This window comes from Serinus canaria, chromosome 2 (assembly GCF_022539315.1).
Source record: "Serinus canaria isolate serCan28SL12 chromosome 2, serCan2020, whole genome shotgun sequence".
NCBI classification, from domain to species: Eukaryota; Metazoa; Chordata; class Aves; order Passeriformes; family Fringillidae; genus Serinus; species Serinus canaria.
In genome coordinates this window covers 100561857-100582220 of record NC_066315.1, presented here as the reverse complement: position 1 = coordinate 100582220, position 20364 = coordinate 100561857, and the positions used below count along the sequence as shown (strand labels likewise).

General features: G+C 41.4%; 1 protein-coding gene across 5 annotated transcripts in view; it reads right to left on the bottom strand.

Annotated features, from left to right (window-relative positions):
* PPP4R1 (protein phosphatase 4 regulatory subunit 1) overlaps positions 1-17526 on the bottom strand; it is a 62809-nt gene extending 45283 nt beyond the window's left edge. The window contains exons 1-3 of one of the 5 annotated variants that reach the window (XM_050971534.1): positions 17371-17526; positions 17057-17101; positions 2363-2498 (exon numbers count right to left, since the gene is read on the bottom strand). In XM_050971534.1, coding sequence (XP_050827491.1) covers positions 2363-2498; positions 17057-17101; positions 17371-17377 — 188 coding nt within the window. In that variant the 5' untranslated portion in view covers positions 17378-17526. The other 4 variants (XM_030238650.2, XM_030238662.2, XM_030238642.2 and 1 more) reach the window with 4 other exon arrangements.
* Positions 17527-20364: the final 2838 nt, after the last annotated feature.

Genomic DNA, 20364 nt, shown 5'->3' with positions numbered 1-20364 from the left:
ATATTTTAAAAAAGAAGACATTCCTATTTCCAAGCCTCATCTCCTGAAATTTTTTAGGACACAGACACTGATTCATTTCCATCTCAGAACAAGTGGCTGAGAAATCATGAGTGCTCAAGGAATCCACTTAAAGGAGACTGGATTTTAGCAGTGGTTGTTAAAAGTCCCTTCACTTTAATAATTCAATACAATCACAGACTGCAAATACGCTGCACAGGTAGACGATTAATCAGATAGAAAAGGGGAATAAAACCAAGTGCAAAGAGAAGTAATATCTAAAATGAAATTTAAAGATTAAATTTAAAACCTGCCATACTGAAAGCAAATTCATCCAATTAAAGGGGAAAAAATCTTACCCTAATTTACCCAGATTAAATGATTATGTTTCAAGAATTTGGAATGTGTAATATGAAGCTTCCACAGAAATGCAGGTTCCAGGTCACAGAAACAACTGAAACATTATTAACTCAACCATAGTATTTTAAAACGTTTAAACTACTCATTAGTAATTGGCTGTGCTGATACCATACTAAGACATAGGAATAAATAAATGTAATTTAATTAATCTTTTTCGTATTAAATGCTCCAGTTCCTCTGCTTAGCAGAAATCCCTCCTATTACTCTGAGACTAACTAATGCTGAATCATCATAAACTGACTGCAGTAGTCACTATCATTTATTGTGATCTAAGTGCTACTCAGTTATACCACTAGTAATTATCATTTGCTATTTCCTGTATTTTCTCATGCAACATAACACAATAGGCCTACAAAGAGAGCTAGGATTAAAAAATATGCTTGTACCAGCAAAAATAATCCAAACAAGCAAACACAGGGGAAAAAAAGTCAGGAAAAACTAGTTACTCTGACCACCTTTCCTTGCAAGAAAGCACAGGATGCATAAAGCTGGACAGAGCAATTAAAAGGATTCCCAGTTTATGCATGCCCACATCCAATGCAATCCATACTGAGAAATCAGACACAGTTTTTTCTTAGGCAGGGAAGTAAGATATTCGGAACAGCATTGTTGCTTAAAATTCAAGATACACAACTTGAGTTTCTGAAGATACACAACTTGAGTTTCTGAGTTTGCTCTCCTCCCTACTGGCTTTTATTATATAATTGTCACCTGGAGCCTTGAAAGCTCCTCTTCCCTCCCTCCCCATGAAAAGCCAAAACATGCAAAAACTCTCTCCTGGTAGTATAAGCGCCCATTTCATCTTAAACTGCAAAATACAGCAAATTTGAATTTCAGGAAAAAACAAAATTTGAAAATGGCGCATATTTCAGAAGTTACGTGTGCATACAGGTTTATGCAGGTTATAACAAGAGAAACTATTCTGCAATTTTCAACTTCAATTCAATGGTATGCTCACACACATCGTGCGGAATTTTAAGTACAGTTCACGTGACTGAAGTTAAGAACAGGGCTAAATCCTTTCCAAACCCAGGCCATGAACAACAAAACAGAGCCTATCCTATTGGGTGGCTGATCACTGACTTTGCTTCTGCATATTACTGTATTAAGAATTCAACATTAAAGCAAACACACTTCATTAAAAGCTTACTTGAAGCCCAAACTAAACCATGTTCAAATAAAATACCAGAAAATCTCAATGTTAACATATTTTATACATTTCTGTGATCGTGTTACTGTTTACAGTTCCAGTTAAAATAAACTACGGGTTTGAATTTTTCCATTTGAGTGCAGAGCATCTCAGTGCAAGGGGGTGGGGGGGATGAGTGTCTGTCTGAAGTATGCTACAATACCTGTGCTTTTAAATGAAACAACCATCTCAGTGGCATCTCATTACAGAAATAACAAGGGGAAAATGCAGAACACAGTATTAACCGGGCAAGTTCACTTTCAATAACCAGAAACAGCAATACTCAAGCTGTAAACTACAGAGGAGATTGATTCTGAAATGAAGTTCTTGGCTTTCTCCTGGTGATCTCTTGGCTGTTCATTATGCTCTCCTGACTGTTCATGAAGTATTTTCTTAAACTTACTTTCACACAGAGTTATAGATGGAGTTTACTATCACCTTACAGTCCTGTGCCAACAGGAATGTTAACATCGGTAAAAAAACCTAAATTATGTTCTCCAATTAAGGAAGAAGTTCAAGAAGTCCTTTACTACAGCTGCTTAAAAGGTGAACTAATGTTTTTCTGTAATCATTAATATTTTGCTGTCTATAAGTAGGAGGTGCATGAGCAAAAGAAAGACGGGTGGAAACTGAAGTTTCATAAAGGTGTTGGGTTTTTGGAAATTATTTGTATTCCATGCAAATTCTCTTCAGTCAGATTTGAATCAGATAAATAGCTTGCATACCATTAGCCAGCCAGACATTTAAAAAGCATACCTGTTAAATATGTTCTCACTTGCAGCGTACTTGTCCAATCTTCCCAAAGGCGTCAACATCTCATCTTGTGAGACAAAGTCCAGGGCTGAAGGTATAATAATCACATCAGACTCTGAGCTGTAGTCATCCACACCAACTATCAGAGACATCAGAAATATTCCTTATAATCACAGTAGTTTAACACTAAAATGATGTCTGTTGTTGGTCTGAAATACAGAAGTCTAGGCACGGTCCCATTGACAACATATTTAGTAACTGCATCACATTGTTCCCACCAGCTTCCCCAGCCCCCATGAAGTCTTTCCTATACAAGTGTGACTGAAGATGCATAAATGGATTTTGAGTCATTTTCTGGAAGTTCCCAAGTAAGATTAATCACTAAACTTCCTGACTATTTTTAAACCTTTTATTTTTCCTCAAGCAAATTACTTTTATCCAATCGAAAAGTCAGGTTTTTGAAGACATAAACTCAAATGATAGCTGCAGGAAGCCCAAAGTTTATACAACATGATCTAACAGACCAAAAAGACAGTTCTAAACCAGAAAAATCTAAACTAAGCATGTCAAAAAAAAAAAAAAACCAGAGCACATTGCTAGATCTGGCTACCAAATAAAATGGGCACAAGTCGCTTCAATTACTGCATAATTATTGACCAGCAAATCACCAGGGAACTTCATATACAACACTTATCAACATAGAACCAAAGAAGTAGAAAGGAGTCCAACCCTGTTCTGCAGAGCTGCTTAAGAATGAAGATTGGAATTACCACCTTTTTAGTTTCCGTATGCGCTAAAATTGCTCTAAAACTCAGTACCATAGCAAACACACACTTCTGGCTGCAAATGAGATCACCTGATGGAAAGGTCACCTCCATTAGTCCTGAAAACACAACACAACAGTACACTATCCCTACTCTTCAGTCTATCCAAATCTCTGAAATGCCTTTTCATAACTTGCAAATAGAGAAGATCAGAAGGCAGACCTACAAGTCCTACAACAACTTTTTTTAAAATGAACTCCACAAAAGAAATCAAAAAATATTATTGTCCTCTACCTTCCACACAATTATGCTGTGCTATATAAATTGCCTACCAAATAGTGTGTCATTATTTTCAACACTCAGAATACATAAACAGCTACCACTGCCTGAACATCTTCCTTACTGTACTTCACAAACACTGAGCTCTGGGAGAGTTATATTTTTAGACATAAACAAAGGTAATGGCGCCCTTTTACAAACAAAGTAATTCTCCCATTTTCTACATAGGGAATCCATGGACATCAACTGTGATCCCATCCTCGCACAAAAGACCAGATTTTGCAGTTGCTGATCGGACGTGAAATTCTTGCCAGAAATCAAATGAAAAAGTGACGGTGAAAGAGCAAGAGTGTAAAAACAATCTAAGAGATGGGAGAAAGGAAGAAAGTGTACTAGGAGCCAAAGGAAATGGAAGAGCAATCTGAGAAGAGGAATTAGTGGTGTTAGATATTTGTAAGGTAGAGGATAGAATAACAAACTGCAGGGGGAGGAAGGGAAGGCTGAAAAGAAAGATCAGCTGCAAAAAGCTATTGCAACACAAAGGGAAAGTGTTTAGCAATGCCAGGTTTACATAACTGTTTGAACTTGTGTTTGGTTTGGGTTTGTGGGTTAGTTTGGGTTTAATTTTTGTTCTTTAGTTTGGGCTTTTTGCAAGAATCTGTTTTATTTTCACAGGAAGTGGGAGGCGAGTGAAAATGAACTCATAGTGCAAGCTAGGACTTTATGCCAGGTTAAGTTAACAAGGAACAGGCTACATCCTTTCATAGGCTCATAGGCCTTTAATTCAACCAAAATCCAACTGAAACCAGGGATTTTTCTGGGTTTTTAGTTCTGCCATCTCACACCTAGATTATTTCAGTGGAAGAGATCTTCAACTATCATCGAGTCCAACTGTCCAACCAACTCAGGGCTGACCAAAACTTAAATCACTTCCTTCTCCACTTCCCATTCTCAGGAATCTACAGAAAGTGATGAAGTCACCCCTCAGCCTCTTTCTCTCCAAACCAGACAGTGAAATTACTTCTATGACAGGGTCCTATTTTTCCATTTCAGTGTCTGTTGATCATACTATAAATTTAAAAACATAAATTAAGGAAACTATGTCAAAATACCAAGATAAAAATAACTATACTGCTGACAATAGTTACTTAGCTATCAAACTCATGAATACAAAAAATAAAATGCTAACCATTACATGCACCACCAATTTTACTCACTCAATTTCCCTGTTCCCATCCTCAGCCTTCTTCTATGTTTGTCCTTGTACCCCCTACATTGATTTTTCTAAAATTTTTGCCTTACGAAACCAGTTAAGTCAACCCAACTGCTAAATCCATTCTATATCAGATGTAAACACCAATGATAAAAAATATGAGCACCTGCTTACAATTTATCTGTTTGATGTCTCCTACTAGCTCAAACTGTGAGTTGTGTGGATTTTGCTCTGCTGAGTTTATGAATTGTAAAATTAGGCTTAGCACTACATTGAGCTTGATGTACCTCTGCTACCAAACAACATTTGTTATTTAAATAATTCCAGCATCTCAGCTCATAGTCACAGAAGAGATCATTCCAATGACAGCATCTTGATTAACACAACTATAATACAGGGAAGAAAAGGGTGGTAAAAAGAAATCAATCAGCACATGAAGTATTACAGCTCTAGTAAAGTGCTGTTACAGCTACATTACATACTTATTTTCACTTTCACAAAATCTGTGCAAGTCAAAAGAGACAGTCCATTCTAACAAAGAACTCCCATTCCAACAAAGTCCCTCACGCGGATGCATAGACTCGCCACAAACATGAATCTAAAATGCATGAAGGACATACTTTGCATTATTCAATTAACCAAGTCACTGTGCTATTCCTGTTACACCAAAACAATGACCAAAAAGGCTGTTAATTGAATATTGCCTCTTTAGCCCTTCTCTGCTTTCCACCCAACTTTGAGCACTTGACTAAGTACCACAGGACCTTCTGTGAATTTTACAAATGCAAACCACACCCTTAAACAACACAAGTGTACTGGTTTTGGCTGGGATGTTAAAGTTCTTCACAGTTCTTCGCACATTTCCAACCAATTCACTGGGAGCGCATCATGAGGAACAGAAAAGGCCCTGACAGTGTTTAAGCCCTGTCTTCAACAGCAACTAATACATCAGTGCTTTATCAACACTAGTTTCAGCACAAGTCCAAAACACTGTCCCAGATAAGGTATTATAGAGACATTTAAAATCTATGCCCGTCAAAACCAGTACACATTCTGCCTAATTCAAATACAGAACACACTAATTTCTTCCCACTTCAGAATGAGGAGCAGGTAACAGGGCCATGGACTACTCATCTACTGTAGAAAAACTGTGGATCAATTTTCTTATTTTTCTCCACTTTTTCAAACAGCTATAAGTCTGGACCAAATCCTCAGAAAGTATATAAGCTACAAGACACCATTGAAAACTATTGCTAGTGCAGAGCCTTTACTACCTTCTAATCTGGTCTTACGTGCTCACACGTAAGCATGCAAAAGTTGAGCAAGAAAAAAGAGGAGTTTCCATAAGAACACGCTATCCCAACAGTTCAAAATCACTAGTGGTGTCAAGAGAAGAAACAGCAATTGCACAAAGATGTCAAAAGCAACCACAGTGCTTCTATTTCCCGACATTCAAGTACCAAAGTAGAGCAAAATGAATACACTCATAATTTATCCAGACAAAGTTTGCAAGTTTCTCTTCAAAACTCTAAACACTGACTGCCAAACACAAGGAAGCATCACATAACAAGACAGGTACTGCCTTTTGCTTCCATGTCTGACTGCCATTAACTTCTGTCATATCACAGAAGCCAAGTAACTTCTCCTCTGTGTACCTTCATTTTCCTATCAAAACATTTGAGTGTTTTTTTTGTAGAAGTTGCTCAATCTTGTCTATCTTGCACCTGGTCCATACTGTACTGTGTGAAAATATATATTAACATTCCCTGCTTTAAGCTCTCCTGTTTCCCTTAAGATCTCCTCTGTTTTATGGCAGGGATACAACAATAACATGACACAGTTATTAACTAATGTGAACTATACAGCAATCTTGCTGAGGCAGACTACATTTAGGGGTGCTTAGTCAACCACTGCCAGGCTTGGCTGAGCATACAACAACAAAATAGAGGTCCATTTAAAACTCAGTCCCCTATAAAACCACTGCCTCTAGGCCAATTTTCAAGGGAGTTGGTTTTTCTACTACATATCTCACCCTCACAGAACCTTTCACAAAGGTCTCTCATGCTGAATCTTTTACAGAGAGGTGCACAAAATCACATTTGGAAAACATAACTACTATTTTTTCTTATTTAATAATGCAGGAACAATTCTCTGCCATAGACTGTTCAGTAACAAGGCCTATATGTATTATTCTTGTTCTTCTGTATTTCCTATAAGCCCCATGGCAAAAACATATTCTTCTTTGTTTTGGCATAGAAACTCGGTGACAAGAAGTCTATTTTAAAAAAATAAGCAACTTTCAATTCTGAAAGCTGAACAACAAACAGCTTTAAGGATTCAAGATTTCCAGCTAATATTAAGAGGTCTCTCATTTTATCTTTTGCATCCCCAAAGAGTTCTCAAGATCTTTTGCAAAAACTATGTGGCAGATAAATCTACTAAAATGGACACATTTTTATTCCATTTTAGTATAAGTTACTTATTATACTCTACATCAATTGCTATCATATGAATATTCAGGATTATACAGCACATATGCAGAAAGAACTGAGTTCTGTTCTGTTGTTCAGGCAAATAATTTTTCTGCTTAACTGTAAAGCAAGAATTGTAATCTTATGAGCCCAGACATTTGATGACCACAAAATAACAGCAGCAGGTTTTGTTCTAAATTACTGCCCTCCATGCTACAAGAGAATAAATTCACCTTAGGTTCAGACTTCTGCAGAACACAAGTAGTATTCTCAACCCTTCAATATTGTAAACACATTCATTTCTATGTAACTTTCTGTAAGAAACATCACTTTGCATCTGATGTGCTGCAAAGAGAAATTCACCTCAGCACAGCACTAATGTTTAAGCATCTGCATTTGCTTACAGCTGAACTCACTACCCTTAACCCTTTCCTACTGCACAATGTCCCAGCTCTGGTTCTGTGGTGACAACACAGACCAAAGCCTCGGTGACATTATTTCAGATTAATTTGTTACCATATATTTACTGCACTGCTTCAGTAACATTAACCAACAGCTATTGCAATGGCAATCACACAAATTTTACCAAATGTGCTTGTCAGGCTGAATTCTACCATACTTCCTGCCCTATCCTGGCATCACTGACTGGTCATCACAGAACCCACCATCAGAAAGCAGGAGCTGTTTTTTCCATGAGACACTTAAAAACTACTTTCTCTGTTTTCTTCCTGCTGTAGTCTGAGACTGAAAATGCAACTGAGAAGCCACAAGATGTATGATTCTACTTGGCAAAAGTCATCACTGCAAGTGATGTTAGATTCCAGCCCATCTACCATATTAGCAGAAACAAGAACCACCCTTCTTCTGTTTCTCCCCTAAATTAGCCCGTAAAACCATGGAGCACTATCAGACTTGAGCCTCTTATGAATGTAAAGTTACCACACCTGTATGCACAGACTTTGTTGTCTGAACTCCAAGTTTGGAGGGACTGGATCTGGGGGTTGGGCAGACGGAGTAGAGAGGAAAGAGCAAAGAAGAAGATAAGAAATGTGGAAATGCAATGCAGCTCTGACACAATTACCACATTAACCCCTATGCAGCACTTTGATGGCAGAGCTTGCTAACAGCTAGAAGCACAGACACAGCAAACTCTTTAAAATAAAGCTTCAATACTGGTTTGGGGGGCTAGGGACAGGAAGCACTTAGCAGATGAAAGACACAGGAATCAAAAAATCAGCAGCTGCTTGCACACAAAACTGATGCAAGCATAGCACAGCAAATTTCAAAGACCCAGTCGTCTAAGCATAACAGGCCATGAGAAAATTTTTATTTAGCAAAGGCCTTCACAAAAAGATAGCTATCAAGCTGCCACAGGAGCTGCATTTCCCATCAAGCATCAGAGCAAACAAAGGGCAGTACAAAATTCTTTAAGCAAGGAGAAGGGGTGGAGCTACACACAAGTTCGCTTCTTTCAGGCATACACAAGCAGCATTGAAAATCCTGATTTGCTCCAAAAAAAAAGGAATAGTTCTATCTCATATTGCTCACTAGTCATTTATTTGCACAACAGCTGAATGCACCTTCTACTGATTAACAGTTTGACCTGCAACAAAAGCTGCTCCAGAGGAAACTGAAACAAAGAGAAGGACATCCAAGCTACCAGTTAAAACAATCAACAGTTTATATTCTGTCTGCCTATTTCCTGCAGGGAGCATGTCACGCCCATCACCAAGGCACTCAAGCTCCCTGCTATTTAAGTCCCTGTCTTCTACCCCTTCCAAACAACTGCATGCACTTAAGAATTGTGGAATAAGGTTGGAGTGAAGTAAAAGCCAGCTACTGCAAGTAGGAAGCTCCTGTAAGTTACTTTTTTCTCCTCTACAAGGTCATTACTGTCAAAGAAAGGTATCCCTTTTCTCTGCAGAGCACTGCTGTACATGGGATTTTTAACTGACCTCATGACTGACTGAAAATTTTGTAGCACTGGGAGGAAAATCCTACTTCCACCTTCAACCAACACATTCTCTATGGTCCCACCACAGCAGGACATGAGCATTCACTGGGATTGGGGCCATGCTCAAATTCTACCATAAGTGGGTACACACAAAACCACCAAGTTCAAACTATATGTGCCTCAACATTGGACTAACTAGAAGGAAGAGAGACATGAAGCAAGCAGCTGAAGCTCAAACACTCCAAAGACTTGTGCAAGCTTTGCAATGCTTGATGTGACACCATGAGTTACAATACATCAGCTACCAAGTGCTGTTCCACTGTGCAGGTACTTTGACAGCATCATTGCAGTAACTAAAATACATTTACTTGGGCTAAACACTGCAGAGAAGGCAAGCTCTACAACTGGGGCATCCATAAGCTCTAAAACATGGCTTTGCAACATAAATCCCTTTCAACTTTCTAACTGCACTTTTCCTCTCTCTGCTTAAATCCCAGACAATGTTCTTGAGACACAGTTTGATAGCTTTCAAAACCCTAGGTGAGATAAACATCTGTGTTTCCTGGGCATACAGAAAAATTCCTGTTGCAACTCTCCACACTCTTCCTGTCTGTGCTCAATATAAAGTCTAAAACTGGTCTATGAGAGAAGGTTGAGGAGGACAGAATGCAGTGGATTCACTCTTAGAAAAAGTATGAACATGGTTGGGGTGTTCATGGTTGTTCATTTCAATGTAACTTAATGTTTACATTACTTGCACAAGCATGCATCCCTACAGACTAATCAAGCTGTTCCTCCTGTAGGCTAGAGAGGAAGGAAAAGGTAGTCTCTCCTCCATTCAAATATTTGGGAACTGTTCAGGCACTATGGCAACAACACAAAAAAAAATCCCTAAGCGGATTTGTTTATCAGAGAAAAATGTTTCAACAGCCTGCAATATCACTCATATACCATGTCCATTTTATACATTAATCTATTCAGCTTTTCCAGAAACTGTACAGAGAATAAGCCATATTTATGCTACTATTTTCCTCTCTATTTTCTTTACCTTAAAAACAACAAGAAAAACCCACCAAACCAGTAGTTTCAACTGTCAGTGCTATTGTTCCACTGTTGCAAACAAGCACCCTTCACAAACATACTCTGACACTTTTTTTAACCTATCCAGTAAGATTTTAACACCCTACTGCCAGAAAAAATTGCAGCATCCCTCTCAAACCAAGGAACAGCCACATTAGTTTCTCTTATACTGTACCTTCTAAAGCAGACAGAGGAGCACTGATATTCTGGGAACCTTTAGGGGCAGCTGTCCCTGCCTTGCTCTTCCAAAGAGGGAACTGTTCCTCCAACTCTCAAAGCAGAAGCTATCTTCTCATCCAGTTCTGCTCATGTTATAACTCTTGCAATGAAAACCTCCTGCCCTCACAGAGGGAAAGCCTTAGCAGCAAAAGGCACACACAGGAAAGAAAAGCATTTCAGCTTCAACACACTGCAGTCTGCCAGCTCCACAATAGGTCAGCAGTCAGAAATAACTTCAAGCACCAAGGTTTCACTACCTTAGGCCTAGGATTTTGAGCATTTCCAGCCCCTTCATGACTCTTTCACTCCCTCTGTTTTTTAGCGGCAAGTGGGAGAGAAAGGGAGAAGGAGGAGAATATCCAAAGCCCTGGAAGACAAATCATAAGACAAGGGGAAAAAAAAAAGAAAAAAAGGAAAAAAAATCTGGCAACCTTAACTGAGGATCCCTGCCAGAGATGGGATAATAAAAGTTGGCAGGTGAAAAGCACATTCCCACATCAGAAGTGATGCTAGTGGCCTCAGAAAGCTGAAAGCCTAGAAAATTACTTCTTTTTCAATCCTCTGATAGGTGTAATGGAGAAAAAATGTGCAGCTGCACAAGAAAGGTTCATTAACCTACATCAAATCAATCCTTTCCTCACATCATCTGCTTTACTCTAGGATCCTCAGAGGTTGCTGGAGAAAGAGAGACTAACCATTATCCACCTGAGACCACTAACACCAGAATTCCATGGGGACACAGCCATCCACCTGAGTCTCCCAGCTTCTATGAGGGTCAATCACCACATTAAAAGACAAAGAAATGAACTGAAGTGTTGGGAGAATTAAGCCCTGATCTCCAGGGAAAACAAGGAACTTGACAAGTGTGCTTCATTAGCATTAAGAAACGGTTATTGGATTCCCAAAGGAACAGAATCTCAGCCACACAAGAGAACTGATTCCAATCACTCCAGAAAGTCTGCCAGTAATTTCTGTTATTACTTTTTTGCAAGGCTTAAATGCCAACCCAGTAACTCAAACTATCTCAGCACTCTCACCAGAGCTCAGACTCTGATGGGACCAAAAGGTCAGTACTGCAACAGGGCATCTGAACCTCATGTTGGAAATTTAGCTGTACTCAAAGCTGGATTTAAGTCTAAAAGTGACACAATGTGCAGCCTATACAAAACAACTACCAGCATAACAAAATCTGCTAATTCTTATTCTGTAGTGAAGGAACAAAGAAACCACAGAGCAAAAGCTTCTGATATTACTATGTACAGCTGTGGGAAAGGGAAGGTGAATTTTAATATACTGAATGCATGTTATGCCAGCATAATTCACTACCAGAGAATAAAAACTACTACACAGCATCAAGCTGTGACTGTGATTTGACACCAGAGGGAAATACAGACTGATTTTATAAAAACAAAACAACAACAAAGAAAAAAACATTTTTTAAACTTATCATTAAAAAAGGTTTAAAAAATTTAAATTAGCTTCCATTTGGAAAGAGACTTGTGCCCTACCCAAAGTCTAAGAGAATAATTTAATTAAAAGCATTCAACCAACACAAGCTCACTGCTAATGCCAGATGATTTGCTCATCACCTGGAAAAAGAACATAGCATCAATGATAAAACAGCTTTTGACATCTGCAGATGCACAAAGAGAATTTTCTTCAGCTCAGCTAAAAAGTATTTCACTCACTGAGAAGCCTGCTGGGAGGAGAGGCTAGGAAGACCTGTCCTCCCTTTTTAATCAATGGAAAAGAACTCAATAATAAAAATAGAGCTATGTTGGGTCATCACTACTCTGATTTTAATTTTTAGAACTGTTTCGTCCTGTAGTAAAGTCCAAACAGTAACATTAGATTTGCCAATTGCAAGAACTACCTTATTGCTAAAGAAGTAAAGCAATAAGTACTATAGAAAACAAGTTTACACATAGGAGTTTGTGTGTGTGTGTATGTATATGTGTGTATATAAATATATATATATATGTAAAAACCCATTTAACAGTTTAAACTAGAACTGTCTAAACAATGTGTAGATATTAAAACTGAATTTTATGCATTTTTAGTTAAAACATCTGGAAACTAAGTGTACAGAAAAAGGAAATTCACCACTGTCAGCATGGCAAAAACTAAAGTTTCAGAATCTGAGTAAGCCACATAACCAAAGCATGCACATATACTTGCAACTACCAGAAGTCCTGACACTGCATGCAAATGCAGCTATCAGCTACCACTAACAAAGACTTTTTCCAAAATCAAATGTAAAACAATATTAAAACCAGTTATCAGATCAAAATTTCTTTTCTCTCCTGATTTAAATCACAATTAAAATAATGAGTTGAATAAAGCCATCCGCTTCCCAAATCTGAATTCTAATTGCAGATGGCTCTATTTTTTAGAGCACACATCCTGCACACATCAATGGTCAGACTGAAAGACGTCAGCATCATGGTACATTTCATTTCATCTATCTGGACTGATCAGCTCAGCCTTCAGAAACAGTCAGGGGAGGGGGGAACACAAACTGTCTGGCAAGAGTCATAAAGAACACTTCATTTTCCACAAGCCCACGTCTGCTTTCCAACCATTTTTGTTGCCTCTGTACTTATCTTAGACAGTTATACTACTCTGTTTTGATTTTGTAGGCACAAAAGACTTGAATAAAAGCCAAATTTTCCCTGACTTTTTGTATACTGTGCAAGATTTCAGACAGAAGAGCAAGGAAATCAACAATCCAAGTAGTGGGATGGAGATTCTTCTTCAAGCTTCCACGTTGAATTTTTTAATTTTCACTCTATTGTCTTTAGAGTGAGGTGCCTTTATTCTTTTTTTCCTTTAATGGATAATATCACACAAGGACTCTTCTTAGCTGTAACTTTACATAAATGAAATGCAATTGTATGTTCCTTATTTGGGGGGTTAGAGTCAATTAAGTTGTCTTTCACGAAAAAACTCACATCTAGGAATTAATTTGTCTTTTCTAGCATTCAGTATGCTCAGCCAGGGTACACTCACTGTCTTGGTTTTGGGTTATTTTTCCTTTTATGTCAAACAAACAAACAAGGAAAAGCCACTGCCTAAAAAATTCCTGAAGAACCAGAATTTCTTCAATTATTATCACAGCCTTTGACATCAGAAGCTATATCTACAGAAATGAAATATCAGCTAAAATCAAAATACTGAAATGCCATTTCATTTCCAAGCTATGTAACTACGTAAAGCAATCATCTGTTTAATGTACCAGGTGTAAAGAATGCATTCACCTCAAGGAAAAAAAAAAAAAAAATCAGAGCTGTCCAGTGGTTACCAAGCAACCAAGAGCAGAAAAATAATACCAAGCTTTCAAAATAGAAATGCAAACCAAAGCTGAAATTAATTATTTAAAAGCCAATCCAGCTGGTTTATCAACCACTCTCTGAAAGCCTTTCTTATAAAAGCTCTTGTTTAATCTCTGACCTCTTAAACAAATCAACAATGGGAAAGTTGTTTTGTTTTTTTTTAATAGATGCCTTCCCCAGCATATATTCTGAAGGTCTCCACTACTCCAACAGCAGATTTACTGCTCCCTGTTGAAATCTAGGAATGTTTCATTAACCTAAATATTTATCAAGTTTTCTTCAGAGAAAAGGTAAACTTTGTTTCACAAGCAGCTATTAAAACAGTACTCCAAAGATAATATTTTACTCTTCTGTATTTCAGGTTAATTAGCTTCCAACAAGTTGGCATAATGAATGAGAAGAACAAATTCTACAGTTGTACAAGTTGTTGATTAAACTCCAACTTTCCAGTAAAACCCTTGACTCCAGAAACCTTAAAAGACAAAGCTCATAAAAACAGCTGTTCTTCACTCTGCTTATCTAAAAGATGCACAGATGCTTGGCTCCTTACTTTCAGCAGGAAAACAGCATGGCTGTTTGCTCAGCTCCAGGACCTTCTCCTATTGCTTTAGAACATGACCGACAAAAGGTAGCTCTTAAGTCACCTTAATGATTCTTTCTTTAGAAGAAAACACTGAATCACACTGGAAATTCTCATTACCAAACGGGAAAAAAAACAAAACAATACAACAACAAATAATTTTCATGACTGAGACTCAAACCTAGGCTCACTGATGAGCTACAGATGAATACCTACTCTAGTGAAATGTCCTGAGCCATATGCACAGACTCAGCTTCAGATGTCCAAACCAGACCTTGACACATGCATCCAGTCTTAAACACTCCTAATTTCTCCAGCACACCCTCACAGATGTCTTGATATTGCTTGATATCAGATCAGTTAAAAGTCCAAAATTTACTGAAAACATAGTTCACTTGTCAAAATAGACAATCAGTCAATCATACTATTTTACATTTATCTGATTCCTCCTCCTAAACTATACAACCAGGACTACAGGTATGCCTGCAAGTATTCCTCTCTTATTTGTCTTTAAATATAGGTTAGCACACTTTTAGCAAGAATGAAGCTGGCAGAATCACACAGACATAAAAGCTGCCAGCACTTCTAGTTTTATCACTATTGCATTCTACTACTTCAGTAATACACCTCTAAACCAGTGTCTCACTCTGCTACTTGAAAGAGCTGCAAACATTTGAAATATTTACAACAGAGGGATAGTGCAGGGTGGGGTTCAGGCAGGAGTTGCAACTCTGTGTCTTATTTTTTTAATAGTCTCTTTCATACTTGCAACCAATCAAGTGGAAACACTTCCATAATTGTGCAAGACATGTTGTATATGGGAAAAAAATAGAGCTATTTCAAGTAATACTGCACAAGAAATAGTACTATGTACAGTCTCCTTGATCTATATTATTTTTCTTTGGCACACAGACACCACCCAGGAACAAAATCATGTACAATTTAGAACCATAAAAGCCACTGTGTGACTGAACTACATCCAAACAGCACATATTGATTCATAGAGAGTCCTGTTTTTTCCTCCAAAAATACCATGCATAAGTATTGAGACATTTGCTTTTATCTACTTCCATCAAAACCTCAGTAATTTTTAATGAGGTTTCAAATCTTTATATTTCTATGGTTTCTGCCTTCAGGATGCTCTCATCTGGACTGAGTCATGTCTCTAAGCATTTAGTTTTTTTCATTTTTGAAGACCATAACAGTAAGACCAGCACCAGGAACCCACAGCTTCTGTCACCACCCCCAATGACTACATATTCCTGACTTACAGTCAACTAAAACCATAATCTAAGTGGAAATTTAAGAATGTACTTTATTTTTTTTTTTGTTAAGTGTGCCCCTTCTCTGTAATCACAGACAGTTTTCAAACAGTGACTTATCACGCTGAATTAAAAAAATAAAAGCCTGAGGGAAAGGCTCCCCTTTGTGCTAGGCAAAGCACAACAGGAGCCTTCTAAATGTCAGCTGAACAAACGTGCAAAAGAAGATGTATCAGTTAAATCCTGAAAAGTTTAAATACCTCTCCTCTAAAAATGTAAGCCACAAAAAAACAAGGGGTTTTTTCCTACACTCCAGCCCTGGTTGAGAGGATGCCCTGCAGACTTCACAGCACACACAACACCTTCAGGCAGCAACCAGGGGGTCTGCACACCCACGGCAGGCACCTGCCTCTATCTCCGTTTTCACTTTCCACCCAAAATTCATCCTCCTCTGCTTCCAGGATGCTGCTCCTCAGTATCAACATGATCAACAGACATCTTCTCATCAGAGTAACATCTTAGTCTGCCATGCTAAGGCTTCTCAGCCCTGAGTTAGTAATTTCTGCACCACCCCAGCCACAATTCTGCAACTCTGCACCCTGACATCAACTCTTCTCCACAGATCTTTCCAGCGGGGTCAGGACTCACAGAATCAGTTAGGTGTGAAAACACTTCTGAGATCGTCTCTCCAACCTGTGACCAAATGCCACCCTGTCAACTGGACCATGCCACTGAGTACCGCATCCACTTTCCTTAAGCATCTCCAGGGACAGTGACTCCACCATCTCCTGGCCAGTCGGTTCCAACACCCAAGCACCCTTCCTGAGAACAAATCCCTCCTGGTGTCCAGCCTGAGCCTCCCCTGCCGCAGCCTGAGGCCATGGCCTCTTTCCTACCGCTGGTTGCCTGGGAGAAGAGACCGACCCCCACCCGGCCACAACCTCCGCTCAGGCAGCTGTAAAGAACAGTAAGGTCCCTCCTTGAGCCTCCTTTCTCCAGGCTAAAGATCCCCAGCTCCCACAGCTGCTCCTCACAGAACATGTGCTCCAGACCCTTCACAAGGAAGAGAGAGCCTGAGGGGGAGGGGTGGACGGGGCGAAGGATGGGGGACACAAAATAAAGGTATACAAAATACAGGGATATAAGAAGAACGAGCAACCCACATGCTGCTACAGATGCAGCAGCCCTAGCCTCCTCCTGCTCCTCCCCGCCGGCGCCCTGCCGTGCCCGGGCCATGAGGGGACGCCGCCCCGCAAGCAGAGCCTCCCCTGCTTCCATCCCTCCTTCCCACCCTCCCTCGCTCCCTCCGGGGCGGCCGCTAACGGCGCCCCCGCCCCGCCCGCCGCCCAACGCACCCCGCGGGACCGCCCGGCGCAGCCCCACGCGCGACCGGGACCGGGTCATGGACACCGGGAAGCGCGGAGCATGGCCATGGCTTCCTCCTCCTCCCCGCCGCCTCCCACAATGCACCCTGGGCGCTCCCCCGCGGAAGCCACTTCCTCGCCCGAAAGCCGCCCCGCCGCTCCCCCCCGTCCCCACTCACATCCGTCGATCTCCTCCTGCAGGTCCTCCTGGAGCAGCGACAGATCTGCGGTGGGGGAGACACACACACACACGCACCATGTGCCAATGCGCCCGCCGACCCTCTGTGCCACGCGTGTCCCTGCCCCGCCCGCGGGCTGCGCCCCCCAGACGCGACCCGCCCCGCAGCCCCTGCGTTCCGAGCCCGGACAGCGGCGGGCAACGCTCCCGAAGCCGGGGCGGGGGAGAGGAGAAGGAGGGGGGATAGAGGAGGGAGGGCTGGCGCCTCGCCGGGGAGGCGGCGTGTGCGGGAAGGGGGAGGGGGGCGATGCCTACCCGCCATCTTGCTGCTGCAGCCCCCGCGGGGCGCCCGGCTACATCCAGCCCGCGGCCGGGCGGTGGGAGCGGCGGTGGGAGAGGGCAGGCACCCGTGCGGTCCAGGCCCCGGGCCCGGCGGCGCCTCTCCGCGTCCCCGGGAGAGCCGCGCAGGGAGGGAGGGAGGAGGGAGCGGGCGGAGGAAGGCGGGAGGAGGGGTCTGGGCCGGACACGCTGCCCCCGCCTCCGCCCCGCGGAGCCGCACTCGCTCGCTCGCTCGCTCGTTCGCTGCTCGCTCGGGCGGCCGCGCCTCCTCTCGCCGCGTTCTGACTCACGGCCGGAGCCGCCCGGGCTGGCCCTGGGGCTGGAGAGCGCCTGGGCTCGGCCGCACGCCCCGGCTCGCTCACCTGTCCTACGCGCTCCTCCGCCAGTTCGGGGCTTGGGCTCGGGCTCCTCCTGCCGCCCGCCGACGAGCAGAGGCGAGGCCATGGAGCTTCGCCTGCCGTGAAGTTTGTGGGGTCACTTGGAGGAAGAGCCCCGAAGGTGCTCCTCGCCGTGGTCACCGTGGGGTCGCTTCCAGACGCCGTAGCGGGGCCGTAGAAGTTCTTGCCGCCGTCGTCATGGGTGTTACCTGGGGAGGAGGGTTCCGTGACCTAGCAGAGAGCAGAGTGTGGCCAGCAGGTCCAGAGAAGTGATCCTGTTCCTAGGCTGGGCACTGGTGAGGCCAGCTCTGCAGTGCTGTGTCCAGTTCTGGGCTCCTCAGTACAAGAAAGACAAGGACTAGAGAGGGTTCAGTGGAGGGCCACAAAGATTACTAGGAGTCTGGAGCTTCTCTCATAGGAGAGGCTGTGTGAGCTGGGCAATGTTTAGTCTAAAGAAGAGAAGAGTGAAAGGGCTTCTCATTAATGCATATAAATATCTCAAAGGCGGGTGGTAAGAAGATGGTTCCAGACTCTTTTTGGTGGTTCCCAGTGACAGGATGAGGAGCAATGGCCATAAACTAAAACACAAGAAGTTGCACCTCTACATGAGGAAGAACTTCACACTGAGGGTGGCGGAGCAGTGGAAGGGACACTCCATGACCCCCCAAGCTGTCCTGGGGGGTCATGGAGTGTCCCTCTCTGGAGACATTCAAACCCCACCTGGATATGTTCCTGTCTCATCTGCTCTAGGAGACCTTGCCTTGGGCAGGGGACTTGGACCAGGTGATCTCCAGAGGTCCCTTCCAACCTTAATGGTTCTGTGACAGGCAGCCGTGCTGCCACCGTGTAGCCCATGAGCATCCTTCTCATGTGAATTGCCAAGTTTCTGCAGCTGGGATCCCCTGGCTTAAACACACAGTATATTGCCCCATTGCACCACTGTGCCTTCTGACTTCTGCTTTAAGACCAGGCAGCTTAGGTGTACATAGACACAAAAGTGCACATGGTTTTCTGATTTTTTTAAAGCTGTACCTTTTGGTCACTGCTGATAGTTCTCATTTCAACTGTTTTAGATTTTTTCCACTGTAAATTGGAATATTAAAACTGTTGGATGAAACAAATGCTCTATTCAGTTGATAACCAGGGCACTTGGTAGAGGAAAGGACCATTACTGGTACTAGTGCTACCTGGGCATATTACCCGAGTCTTCCACAGTCTTGTTTTAAACCTACATAATAATTGATGAAGTTGTTAATACTCAGAAAAGCAAAATAAATTATTTTTTGCTTGCAAAACAAGATGCAATTTCATTAGCACTGTTTTTAACCATGTGTTTGATAGTATATCTTGTAAGATGCTTTTTAACAAGGATTAAATCTCCATAGCCATTCATTCTCTTTGCCATCATGAATGAAAATGTGTATTCTTCTTTTAAAATCCATCCATCCCTTTCCTTACAATCCTTGTAGTGGAACAAGCTCTGTCCTATTTGACACCTGTTCAATCTTTGGATGAGCCACTAGGGCCTACTGGGTACTGATTATCTTACATTTTCTTTTGTTCAGATATATAACCTCAAAATCTGAGTAAATCAAGTAAATTCACCATGACTAAGTTATATGAACCATGCTATTCTCTGCCAGAGTAATTTAAGAAGAGATTCAGGGGAAATACTTGACATCACAAATCTCTGGCAGTGCTGGATGTGATAGCAATAGACTTAGAACAGAAAAGTTAGGTGTGCTTCAAGACCTCATTTTATTATCTATTCCTGCGAGTTATTTCTGGGAAGTTTTCTCACATCTCCCCTGCATCGTTCACCACAATCAGTTTTGCTCCCACTGAATTCAGGAGAAGTGAATCTAAGAATGTCTCTCACAAGTAAAATTTGATGCACTTAATTTTACTGAATGAATCAAGGGGTCTGACTCCTTTTTCCAACCATTTAGGAAAAGACACTAATGCTCATAAGCCACAGATTACTGTGTTCTGAGAGCATCAAAGCTGCCTTAAGCATTATTAGGGTTATCATCATAAGGAGAACTTAATGAGATACATCTATGAGAACTGGGTTTACAATGACTAGAATTACTGCTCTTAAAATGTATTAATAGTGGTAATTATCATCAATTAATTATTGCTCCATATATAATTGCCTCTAGAGTATTAAGGAATTTTAAAAAATTTCTATGTGTGTATTTGTTTAAAGAGAGGGTGTATAATTTATTGAATAAAGCAATGACAATAGCAAGCAGTCATACTGAACATAAGATCATATAAATTAATTTTGTATCTTGCTATGTGCTTGTGATCGTCAGTCGTTGTTGGTTCTTTCTCTGTAGGCAGGACCATGTGGTATTTAAATAGCACAGATAACAAGGGTCAGTGTGCTACAAATTATAATTGTTCAGGAATTGCAGGGGGGTTTGTGCTTGGTGTTACCTCTAGAACATCAGACTTTGCTCCTCAGGCACAGTTGGGTCCAGCACCACCACTAGGAGCCATCAGGATAGGTCTCTTCCTTCATGAGTAGGAACTCTGGTGAAACCTTTGGCTCATACAGTGACAGCACTCATGGTAGGGGGAAAATAAT